General features: G+C 35.8%; 1 protein-coding gene across 1 annotated transcript in view; it reads right to left on the minus strand.

Annotated features, from left to right (window-relative positions):
• The window catches only part of LOC137109158 (ryanodine receptor 1-like), a 47,862-nt gene that overhangs the window by 1,622 nt on the left and 33,151 nt on the right, over positions 1–13,089 (minus strand). Inside the window, exons 81-101 of the mRNA XM_067494632.1 lie at positions 12,740–12,839; positions 12,566–12,645; positions 12,374–12,450; positions 12,196–12,269; positions 11,001–11,018; positions 9,696–9,776; positions 9,483–9,571; positions 9,041–9,169; positions 8,645–8,749; positions 4,383–4,464; positions 2,960–4,281; positions 2,722–2,804; positions 2,276–2,435; positions 2,081–2,167; positions 1,663–1,935; positions 1,372–1,502; positions 1,185–1,227; positions 966–1,099; positions 517–577; positions 268–414; positions 54–188 (exon numbers count right to left, since the gene is read on the minus strand). Of these exons, the coding sequence (XP_067350733.1) occupies positions 54–188; positions 268–414; positions 517–577; positions 966–1,099; positions 1,185–1,227; positions 1,372–1,502; positions 1,663–1,935; positions 2,081–2,167; positions 2,276–2,435; positions 2,722–2,804; positions 2,960–4,281; positions 4,383–4,464; positions 8,645–8,749; positions 9,041–9,169; positions 9,483–9,571; positions 9,696–9,776; positions 11,001–11,018; positions 12,196–12,269; positions 12,374–12,450; positions 12,566–12,645; positions 12,740–12,839 (3,411 nt within the window). The remainder of the gene's footprint in view (positions 1–53; positions 189–267; positions 415–516; positions 578–965; positions 1,100–1,184; positions 1,228–1,371; positions 1,503–1,662; positions 1,936–2,080; positions 2,168–2,275; positions 2,436–2,721; positions 2,805–2,959; positions 4,282–4,382; positions 4,465–8,644; positions 8,750–9,040; positions 9,170–9,482; positions 9,572–9,695; positions 9,777–11,000; positions 11,019–12,195; positions 12,270–12,373; positions 12,451–12,565; positions 12,646–12,739; positions 12,840–13,089) is intronic.

The raw sequence follows: 13,089 nt of genomic DNA on the forward strand, positions 1-13,089 counted from the left end.
GTGCAGACATGGAATTTTTACAGAGCACATAATTTAGATCAACAGCAACTTACAGTCATCATGTCATCACATTTCATATCTGGTTCATCTTCATCCTCACTTTTGTTGTAAAACTTGCGGAAGAAGTTGAAGGCAACCACAGTGTAAAGGTACACCACTACAGCCAACAAGCCCACTGTCATCATGAGCTAGCAGAAACAAGGGGGAAACAGTTAGCACACTTAAACAAAAGCACATTTAATACTATTGAACAGTTTCTGCGCTTGCCTGTTTGCCATTGTGTGTTACTGAGGAAAGGATAGTCCGAAGAGTCTTCACACCCATGGCAATATCCAGCAAGTGACAGGCAAAGAAGAAGTTGTTATAATGGCCAAGCAAAGACATTACCAGGTACCAACAAAGATAGAGGAAAGTCTACAAAGAGATAACAAAGAACATTATTTTCAGTTTGTGTTCACAGTATATACTGTGGTTCAGTGAAGTGTGTAATATAAAATTAAATACTGGATTGCTTACACCATCAGTGAATACAACACCAAATTTCCACATTTGGTACTTGATGTCAATGGAAGTAGCCCTAAAAAGATAGAAGTTGAAATCCCTTAATAGATAAAGATGTGACTTTCTTTATTTTTGTTAGTGTCAACAACTGCCATTAAAATAAATATTTTAAGCAATATAACAACGGGTCAAACTAGCGTGTTTAATAGTTTTGGGGGCTTTTTGGTTCTGGATACACAGATAATAGTTCTTAGTACATAGGAATGTACATAGGATATATGTACATTCTATGCTGGCTTTAGAGGTTTTGTGGAATTGTTCGGGGACAAATATCAAAATGAAGAAAAAAATTGCCAATCAAACGAATAATTTAAAATAAAATCAATTAATGATTTAAATAAATCATTAGTTTCAATCTTGAAATGTAATATCTAGTGTGCTTTAATGCAAATATTGCACCATACCATGCAAACACAGAGTTGTCCGGTTCCCTCTGTTTCTTCTCATGTTGTTGACTCACATCTAGGGAGGCTAAATCGACACCTAGGAGTTCAGCAATTCTTTCTCTGCCATAAATGTCTCCATACTTATCCAGAATCTGGACACAGACAATGCATTAGACCTTTACTTGTTCTACAGAGCCCATGTTAAAAAGACCAAAAGAAAAAAACTCTATTGTATACCTTTCGTTTCACAAATTTGTCCCAATAGTTGTATGGGAAAGAACTGTGAAAAGGGGAAAAACATAATAATTACAATAAAAAAGAAAACACGTTGGTGCTGGACACATTTCTCTTGTGTGCCAGATTGATCTTCATACCATTAAGAAGCACATCTACTAAAAGCCAAACGTTTTCTTTATTCACATACGGTGTATTGAGAACCAGTCTGTCCCACTGGCCCTTAATGTCATCATCCTCGGGTTGCTCTGTGATGTAAAGACCATCAAACTCGAGCTTTCTTGCAAGTTCTTTCTCCCTTTTAAAGATTACCAGTGGAATCTAACAGGAAAAAATAATAAAAATGCTATTTCACTGAGCTATGATTTGTTTTTAAAACAGGTATAACCAATTCATCACATTTTTCAACGCAATAAAACAGTAGCTTGTTTTTCAAGTCAGTCACACCTAAAAACTATTTTTTAGTGCTTGCCCATCATACCTTGAGGCAGTTGTAGCCAATGATACAGATGAATGAGATAACCGTGTGCAGGATGGCAAGGAAGGCCAATGTGGGCTGCATGTACCCAGTGCTCTCCTCTAAATAGTAATAAAGTGGAACATCTTCCTCATCTTCATCTCCTCCATCATTCATTCCAGATCCCTCAGCTTCCTCCCCTGAACCTCCGAACAACCCAGAGCCCTCAAAAAGCCCGTTTCCCTCAGACAGTCCAGATCCTTCTGTCCCCTTGCCCTCAGGTGGGGTGTCAGACACCTAAACAGAACAAGGAAATGTAGAGACAATACAATTATGAACTTTATTGGGCAGTTTACAAATGGTTATTTCCTTGCATACAAACATGTGATGCTAAAAAGACATAAGTGTATTAAATACACAAAATACAAAATTATCTTTTTACCTTGTAGAACAGCAGAATAAAGTTCAGGGCAAATGCGAGGAACAGAGCTAAAAACCGCAGGTTGTAAAAGTTTCTGGAGAGGTAGTTCTATGAAAGAAGGATCATTTGTGAGTTGATTAGTTAGAAAGTGCAGAGTGACATAAAAATGATGGTAGTGAATCAATACTGAAACAAGTACTATAGCAACAGTGTCACCATAAATTTAATTCTTTGGGTTTCCAGTTCAGTCCAGATTTGAAATCCTCCTTCTCTTTTTAGCTTATTTTCTTTTTTTGTTGCAGATTTCTTCGGTTTACCGGGCTGTTGTTTCTCCTTGCTCTGGGATTCTTTCTCTGCTTTCTCTCCAGTTTCAACACTGTAAACCAAACACCATAAAGATCATAGCACACTAAGGTTTTCACTCCAGATGTGTAGCTCTTTAAATTCCTGTCTGAATTTTGCTGTCTGCCATTAGCCTTTAGCTCTTCTCTCTTTAATTCTAATACAAGTTTCATGTAATGTTGATGGTGCATTCTTTTGGGATTCAATGCATGTCACACAAATAATAAACCTTATCTTAAGTGTTTGAGTCAACGTTTAGTGTGTTACAACCATGTAGGAGAAACAATATGTACAATACACGAGAGCATCATATTTCTTACTCAGCCTTTTCAGGCTCTGGAGGAGGTTCCTCTACAGGAACAGGCTCAGGTGGTTTCTGGCTGGCATGAGATTCTTCTGGCTGCTGTAATAAGAAAAGAACAAATGAAAAAAATTAAATAAAATGTAATATACTGTACATTTACAGCTGGGTCACTAACTGAACAATTGGACTGATGACTACTCCGTGAATGAGATTATATTTTCTTTCATTTATATCAACTTGTAAAAAGAACTCACCATTTTTCTCTTCGTTATAGGAGTTCCTTCAGGAGTTGGAGGTTCAACAGGTGCTTCTACACCCATGTCTCCAAGTCCACCTGGAGCATCAATACCTGGTATCCTCCCACCCTCTTTTTCCTGGGTATCCTCCTCTTCCTCCTCACCACTCCCAGTCTCTCCAGTGTCCATTACCCCTCCCGTATCTTGTTCCTCCCCCGTCCTCGTCTCCCCTGGTCCATCCCCATGAACATCATCCTGCGTAGGATCTGGCATGCTTGCTAAAATCTCAGTCACTGTGATATTTTTAGCACCCTCAACTAAGCCACCTCCAAAAAGTGTTTGCCAGATGATCATAAAAAAGCCTTTGCACACATTGTAAATGAAATGTAGTATACTCATAAGGATGGTCCAGAAAAAAGTGGACAAAGCCACAATAATCTCCTTAAAGGTCATCTTTCTCACTCTGCGATATTGCTTGCGAAGGTTACGGAAGGTGAAAATGCTGACAAAGCTTAATGCGCTGTTTATAAATTCTGCAAATGCAGAGCTTGATTCAGGCTGTTCTTCTTCTCCATTACCTTCCTCATCATTTCCTCCTCCTCCATCTCCCCCTGGTCCTCCCTCCCCTCCACCTTCATCTCCTTCTCCATCTTCTTCCCCCTTTTCCTCTTCTTCCTGCTCTGAAATTTGCGAGGCTATGTTCATCTCAAAGATGGTGTCCTCACAGAAGTTGACAAACATCTCCATCTTCTCTGACTCACCACCCTCATTAACTACATCAAAGATAAACTGTCGTTTGGACTCCCTGACCTGGGGCATTTCCCATTGTTTGCGGTTTACTTCACTGATTTCAAAGTAAATGCGCTCAATCTTTCTGCTGGCGCCCATTATTTCAATACGGCCCAGGAAGGGGCGGAAGTAGTTTAGCACACTCTCTGCTTGTTGTAGGAAATTCTGTAGCCTGGTGTCATGGGGAACATGCTCAGACAGGTTGGTGAGCAGCACTGCAATATTGAAGCCAATGTCCTTGGCAGGTTCTTGGAACCGACTGGCAAACTCCTCATAGTTGATCATGTCATTCTCATCTGCTTCAGAGCAGGACAAAAGAAACTGAATCTCAGAAGGGGAGTACTGCTTCTGACTGTCCATGGCCTTCTGGAAGTCCTTCTTGGAGATCAGCCCTCGAGGGTCTGTTACGTAATCACGGAAAGCATCTGAAGCCACAATGTCCTTCAGTTTGAGGAACATATCAAAGAACTTGAGGATCATCTCCACATTGCTGGAGGACTCCACCAACATATCTACCATCTGCCGGGCAATTGTACCATTTACCACATTTCCTAAATAACAGAGAGTAAAATTCAAACTGAGGTTTGAAAGGGACAGAAAAGGAAGAGATAGAAACCACAGAACACAAAACAATATATAAAAACTATTTTACCCTCTAATAGTGAGAGCAACATAACAACCATATCTTTCTGTAAGTCTAGAAGCTCCTTCAGCAGACCAATCTGGCTTGAGTCCTGTAGTCATAAAAAGATGCACAAGATTGTACAGCAATAAAAGTAATTTAAATAAATAAAAGGGATTCACAGAGATTGACAAAGATGCAAAAGTCACTGGTGAAGTAAATAATTTAGAATTATCACACAAAATTATCTTTATATAAAATATCCCAAATACTTGTTATGTTATGAGGTGTGAATTCAGAATCCTGTGTGTTGGATACATTCACATTCACAACAAAGAGGGTGCTGCAAAAACAAGTTAACTAAACCCTTATGCTTACAGAACTTGAGAGAAATTAAATATGGCTTATGAGAACTCCCACTGCTAAACAGTCTATTTCAGGGCCGGATCAGAGAGACATACACAGACAGACAACCATTCACCCCTTCGGGCATTTTAGACCAATTAACCTAACATGCATGTGTTTGGACTGTAGGAGATAACCGGAGAACCTGGAGGAAGCCCACACAAGCACAGGGAAAACATGCAAACTCCACACAGAAAAGCTACAGGCAGCCAGGGATTCAAACCAGGAACCTTCTGGGTGAGAGGTGGCAGCTCCCCCCCCCCCACACAAACACACATTATATATATAGCTCCGTGGCTATCCCATGTGTGTATATATATATTCAAAAAACTGCTGAAAACTGAACTCTTCCGCATCTTCCTATGCACTTAAATCTTTAATATAAAAAAAAAAAAACCTTTCTGCTCTCTTGCACTTGTATCTCGTGAACTGTGAACACTTTTCTGATAGGACCTTGCTTTGATGTTTTCTCCTTGACTTAGATTTTTGCTGCCTTGCACCTCACTTGTAAGTCGCTTTGGATAAAAGCGTCTGCTAAATGACTAAATGTAAATGTAAATGTAAATATATATATATATATATATATATATATATATATATATATATATATATATATATATATATATATATATATATATATATATATATATATATATATATATATATATATATATATTCATGCATTTGCCTGATCAGGGAATTGAAAAATAAATGCTAAGTAAATACAGTTAATTGGTGACTCTAAAATTGCCCATAGTTTTGAATATGAGTGTGAATGGTTGTCACTCTCTAAGCACTGATTAAGCTTTTTAAAAAGCTTAATGTCAAGCCCTGTATATTCCAAACGTACATACTGATGCTTAAAAAGTGTTATAGCCAAGCAACCCAACACGCAACATATAGGCTACATAGCAACACAGCACAAAAGAACAGCATGCTCCCTCGGGTAAGGTATTAGTAAATGAAAATGGCAACAGAATTATAACCCCTGTTAAATCTGTGCACACAAAGTGGATAGCACATTAAAATGTATATTCCAGCACATAATAATATCATATTAAAATGTACACTCCAACAATGGAGGTTAAAGGTCAGTTTCTCTCTCAGGACATTTTATAGTCACCTGCTTCTCTTTTAAAAATGTATAGATTCACACTGATAAATTACAACGTCCTAGAATTATATTCTAGAATTATACAGTAATTCACTAAAAAAGGTTTATAAAAGGATCAAAAAAACGCACTCAGTTTAAAATCTTTCTGGTATTTAAAAGTTATATATTACCTTTGAAAATATGTGTTTCCCACACTTTATTCATTTCATTTTAAACAAAAAATCAAAGTATGGACATAACCTCCTATTTTAAATCCAGTAATTTAAGATACTTTGTGTTCTGAGCTTGCCAGATGCTGGGACCACTACTGACATTTTTCAATCATTAACAGTTGAAATGGATGGTGTGTCCTGCCAGGGGCTATAAAAGACAACTAATTGTGTTAGCCTTTGCAGGGTCACAGTAAACACTGACTAGTTTAAAAGGGAAGCACAAGCTAATATTATTAGATGTCAGTAGGGCTGCACGTGAGGCTATAGAATGGACACATTTTTCAGTACATTACCTACAATTACTCTGACCTTTGTTCTGGTAAAAAGTTCTACGTTTCAGAGAATTTCTCTAAAATGAGACAGAATTGATATGTGTCCTTTTCTGCTTTTTAGGGTGTTTATTTAACTGGCACAAAGCTTTTTCCTGTCATCTGTCAGAATTCTTATTTCATGTCTTTAAACAGTCCATTACTAGAACAAGCTAGAACATTCTGTTCAGTCCAAAACACAAGGTTAATACTGTGATGTTTTTTTTTCTCTGATATTATTATTATTATTATTATTATTAGTGTGTTTTTAATGAGAATGTAACATACTGTGAATCTGATTTTTAGATCACAAAGTCACTTGTATTCACCACTAAGAAGAAAGCTACTGCTAAATCCTACAGATTCATTCAGTGGAAATACAGTTCAATTTGAAACTTGTTGCTTGTAACAGGTTAATTAATTATCAATTAGCGATTGACTGCGTGTTTACATGAAAAAATAAGACTCCTTTGAATCGTTTCCCCTCTGTTGAACAAAACTTAAATGCAACAGAAATTCTTTCTTTGTTTTCTCTTACAGTTTAATTTTAATGTAGCATGGAAAATCCCACAGTAAAAAAATATTTTTGATGAACTTATGAAATATAAAGAATTAAAGTATACAAATAATTTGATGTATTTAATGTAGTAATTTAGGCATTTAAGACCTTTTAAATCAGGTATTGTAGTTTGAAAGCAGGTGGATATAAAACAGCTTGATAAAGTAAACCAACATTGAATATATATCAAACAAGTAAACACAATTTCACATCAATACATAAAAGAAATTGATACATACTTTACCCTGCATTGACCATGTGGAAGACAGTTTAAATAATAAATAAATGATTCAGTCAATAAACAATCAAGACATTTTCCATTGCCGCAAATACTGCATAAATATAAATAAATAAGTAAAAAACGACTGATAGAAATCAAAGATGACATATGAGATGAAATACAGCTCAGCTCAGCTCTTGGATGTTTAATTAAAATATTATGTATGCAAATAATACATATGTTATAAACCTTATTCATCCACAAATGATGACCGCTTTATATAGAGTGCAAAATTCATGTGATTTCTTTCACTTTAAACTTTCATTTTTAGCATTTTAGTAAATCAAAAGAAAATGCAATGATCTGAAAATAATTTGAAACATATTTTGATAAATGCTCCATTTTAAATTAGATGCCAGCAACACATTTAAAACGCCAAATACTTTAGGTATGAAAGCAAATTTATTTTTCCTTTATTGCTTTATATGGGAATTCAGTCTCTTAACACTTCTTTTGTCATATTTTTTGCCATGTAATGAACTAAATCTTTTAATGGGTGACAGGTCTGGACTGCAGGAAGGCTAATTTAGTACCTGGACTATTTTACTCTCAAGCCATGTTGTTGTTTGAATGCGGTTTGACACTGTGTTGCCTGAAGTAATTAAGGCCTTCCCTGAAAAGTGTTGTGGAAATAGCAGTATATGTTGCTCTAAAACCTTTACTGTTTAGCACTAATGGTGCTTTCACAGATATGCAAGTTATTGATGCTGTCTGCACTAATGCATCCCCACACCATCAGAGATGCTGAATTTGGAACTGTTTGCTGATAACCAGTCACTAGCATGGGGGACGAGGCGTCAGTGATTTTCAAAATAGAATTTTACATTCTGACTTGTTAGAGCAAACAGTTTTCCACGTCATTCCATTTTAAATGAGCTTAGGCCCAGAGAATGTGGTGGCATTTCTACTTCTCATTTATATATGTTTTTTCTTTGCAAGGTGTTTATTTTAGCATTACAAAATTGTCTCAGTTTTTTGTTGCCCCTGTAACAACTTTCTGGAGACATGTTGCTGACAAAAATTCCGAATGAACAAATATGTTTTTAAAAACAACGATCAAATAAATCCACTGAATATTTTCAGAAATATGTTCCTGAAGGCTCAGAAAAAACACAACATGACATAACAACCGAGGCCAATGATAACTACAGAAAGCAAAAATGGAAGAAAATGAGCACTAGTGCACAGGTGGGGTAATACTTGGCTTCAAAAAGTCATGCCTTTCATTGACTTTTTGCTTATTCACTGAAAATGAATAAAACTGATAGCAACTGTAGATGTAAGGTTAGGAGGTCAGTCCACACAAATTTATAGAAAGGCAACAAAGTCTGTTTTGTTTATTTTACCCTTTTCCTGGAAAAACATATCTTTTATCTGTAAATTATAGTTGAAATGTTAAATTGTACAGTCATACCTGTGCCAGCTTCATCATCATGTGGGCAAAGACATGAAGGAACCCGACAATAGCATCCCACAATCTGCTGTGAGCCAGGGACTGCTGGTTCCCAGTACATGGACCCTGAAGAGACAACATGTGCGTTACATATAGCAGAAAAACAATAATAACCTTTATTGTCATTGAGCACATATACATATTCAACATAAATGTTACAATGAAATTCTTTCTCTGCATTTAACCCATCCTCCTGGGGGGATCCCCGTGGACAGCCACGGAGCTAGCACTGTCTCACTTAGGGACACACCTGGTGTGTAGCCTGGGATTGCAGAATGCAGAGAAAGAATTTTACTATAACATGTATGTGCAAAAACAAAACAACTGGTGCAACTGCCTGGTTTGTCTAAATATTACCTGAATATACTCAGTCAAGCTGTTGAAAATCTGTTTTGCCACTGTCATTGCTTTGGAGAAATTCTTCTTCCCTGGTTCATCAATGATGTCTTTCCCAGAGTAATACCAGTAGAAATCACTGATAGACTCCTAGATTAAAAAATGGAGAGGTAAGTAGAGTTTTTTGAAAATTACAAAACATAAAAATGTACATTTATTTACAAGACTTTTCTAAGGATCTGAAATACCAGATAAGCCTTTAGAAACAAATGACTGAAAATGCATGATTGAAGGAAAGGGTGTATAGTAAAACTGGGATGTGCAATCAATCCAATCAACAAGCTAAATATTTGATACCATATTTTACTGTATAAGCAATTTTTGTGAATATATTTTCCCCAATATGTTAATTTAAACTTGTGTTTATCTTCACTCTTTTAGCTAAATTACTGTCAACCTGCACCTGGAGTCGAAGGAGGTAATCCACAGTACAGATGATGATGTTGATGGTAGTTGTGCTGCCTGTCTGTGTGCGTAGGTAGTTCTGAAAATCTGCAAGAAAATACCAATCATTTTAAGAATAATGTTGACAGTGTTAACTTTAATGGTATATATATATATATATATATATATATATATATATATATATACACCTTGGTTTGAATTTTACTCTCACCATTATTGTGACCTTCACAAAGCAGCTGCAGGAAACGGAAGAGGTCACAGGTGAACTCGTCATCTGACATTACTTTCTCATCTAAGGAAAAAATCAAATGAACGGAAGTGTTAGATTACATCCCAAGAGTGAGTTACAATCACACTAAATAGAGTGTTTCAATGTCTTAGTGTAATGAGTAATACTGTAAATAATGAAATGATATTAACTGTGTATAAGCAGTGTGAGGATAGGGAAAAAAATAAGCTTATCATCTCTGTGAATTTCAGTATCAGACAATGCAATACCCACCTCTCTCTGAGACTGAACTGTATAGTTTAAGAGAAGAAATACAAATGGCTGTGATCTGACAATGGTCTAACATGCAGTCAAATGTCAAACAACATGTAGGAGGCATCAGCACATGCATACAGTGAATGTATAAATAGGTTGCAGTGACAAATAACAACAGTGACATTAACAACATGTATAAACTAGCACACAATAATAGTTCACTTCTGTACAAAATAAAGTTTAAACTCTTCAGTCAGGGATGAACGGGTAATCAAGTGTTAAACTTTTTGTCCTTTTTAAAAAAATCATTTTTAACAAATGGGCTGTATACCATATATTATATGTACAATAATATTTATTATTTATCTTTTTAAAATCACACCTCACCACTGGCTTGATTGAATAAATGCACAGCCACACAATCATGCAACACACATATAAAATTTTAACTTTATATTAAATGTCAGAGACGTAGGGAAATTGTCCATCAAAATCTTGAAGGGAATCTAGTGCTTGATATGGAGACCGGACAAAGGGACTGTGAATTCCTTAGTCAAGTCAAAATACAGTTTAGGTAGCCAATTGCCTTCAACAGATGTGCACTTGAATTTGCCATGTACCATTTAAACCTCCAAACATTTAGAGATTTAGTCAATGGTATACTCAGATCCCACAGAATATTCTGCATGCAAGAACAACTTCTCCATAAATTATGTGATTTGAAATGGGCAAGATGTTACTGAAGTTGAGAAATGAGCAGCTCTCTTATTGTTTTTAAGATCTAAATCTTCACCTATAGCTGCTGTAGGTGAAAAAACCAGATTCCATTCACTGCGTTTCGAAATGAACAAGACATGAGAGGAATGGTACAAACTATGGACATAAAAGATGGCATCCAACATGACAGAGGCATCCAATCCACTCTTTGTAGCATTTCAATGTTAGAAAAAGAAGTGATGAAGCAACAAAGACAAAGAAAGAGAAAAGAAAAATAAGAGGACATAGACACAGATGGACAGAAACATGATTTACCCCGATCTAGGTTCAAGTCTGAGGACCATGAAAGGAGGGACAAGGGAGAGGTGGCAGTGATCATGGGGAAGGGAGAGAGGATCAGTGTGTTGACAACAGTAGAGGACTAAGAGATGAGGAGGGGGAGATTAACAACATTCCATGGCAAATTCATTAAGGCAGATTTTCAAAGTAACTTTTAGCCTTAGATGCTAAATGTTGATAAAACAATAGGTGAAGCCCAATCAACAAACTTCTGGACATACCAGAAAAAACAAGAAAAAACATGAACTAAATAAAATCCTTATTTCCAATTCTTCTTAACAGTTATCTAAAAGTTAATAATATTTCATGTTAGGAAAATAATTATTCAATTAAATTGTACACTAAATGTCACAAATGGAAAACACTTAGAGGAAGATGAATGAATAGATGATTACAGGGCCTTAATTGTATTTATTAATTCATGTTTCATGTTGATTGATTGGTTGATTTTCTATGGTATGATGATGGTAAATACCATGACAATAAAATGAATAAAATCACTACATCTAAATCAAAAATGAATTTCAGTTTCACCCTTGTAAAATATGACAATGGATAAAACGCATGCCTCTTATTTACTCCTCCAAAATGTCTTTGTTGTTGCTTAAAATATGTAATATCTAAGTAATGATGAACAAAATGCACCTATATGTATTTGGGTTTTTTGGGGCATATAAAGTACTAAAGACAAATGAAGACTTCAGGCCAAGATCCAAGAACTATATTAAATGAGCATAATGTTCGGTTTGTTTATTTTAGTTTCTGTGCACAGTTACAGTTGAAAAGAAAATAAACCTTTGTACCATGATATAAATGTAACCGACATAAGATTAGCAATATGGCACACAGTTTGTACACAGTTTGGAATTGCTCAGTGAACTGAAAATACTGTAAATAACTAATCAATACATTTTCATGCAGTAGTAAATGCTATATGGTTCTGATTGCTCACTAAGAAAAACTTCTTCCCATTTTCCTCACCTTTTTCTATCACCATGTGTAGTGTGTACAACAGTGTATTGAGTGAGGTTAATTGAATAATGTAATCTAAATAAGCAATAAAAATAGTGTATTACATCATAATATTAAACAATGGTTACAGAGTAATTTTTTGCCTTGAGCTCTATTACGTGTAAAAAATGATGCCGAAGAAAAGAGTTTGGAAACTTACTAGTGCCCTCCTCTGACACCATGCCTAGCCCCTCAGCCTTGTTCTGCCTCTCGAATGCATTTAGATCCAGGACACTGCAGTAAAAATAAACCCAATTAAGATGTGGAATACCCACATTTCACTCAAGTTAGTTTAACGTTCAAAAATTTAAATATGTGCCCATTAATTTAAAACTGACCAGCATGTCTGCATCAGTGCCTGGACACTCAAGAAAAAGCCTACATCCTTCTTATCCTTCAGGTACTCCAGCATTTTCTGACAAACAAGGTAATCCATTAAAAAGCTATGTTTTTAGAATCTTTAAATTGTTTATATTATATAAAGTTTAAATTTAATATGCAAAATTGGGCTTTCTTTTCAGGAAGCATACCCTTTGAACCTCGCTGTTTCCACCATTAAGAATGGAGATACCCAGCTTGAGGGTTGTAGACACCATTGGACCAGTCTCACCTTTAGGAAAAGAAACAGTCAAACTTGACAAGGATAAACAGAATAAGAGTGCAGGCAGGTTTGCAGACACACTTAAGATAAGCAGTAAAATTACCTTTACAGGCACTGATCATTTGCAAGACCATCTCTGCAGCACCACGATTATGAAGTCTGGACTGCTGGTACAGGAGCCTTTGTTTCTCCATTTCTTTTTCCTGTGATGGACACAAAACTTTATTAGAATGTGGTACTGTAATATTTTGCACAGAGAATTCAAATGGATAGAATGGACTCTTTAAGGTCAGATACTTGATAAAATATAGTGGCATTATAAAGTTTAACCAGATGTTTAGAAATTCTTTATTGTCTTTATTTAAGTTGTCCATGCTATACATTCATATTCTCAGTTTCAACACACATTCACTGTCCTTTCACTCAAGTCCCTTTCATCTCACTTCTGTATAA

The sequence above is a fragment of the Channa argus genome, chromosome 24 (genome assembly GCF_033026475.1).
Source record: "Channa argus isolate prfri chromosome 24, Channa argus male v1.0, whole genome shotgun sequence".
Taxonomy (NCBI): Eukaryota; Metazoa; Chordata; class Actinopteri; order Anabantiformes; family Channidae; genus Channa; species Channa argus.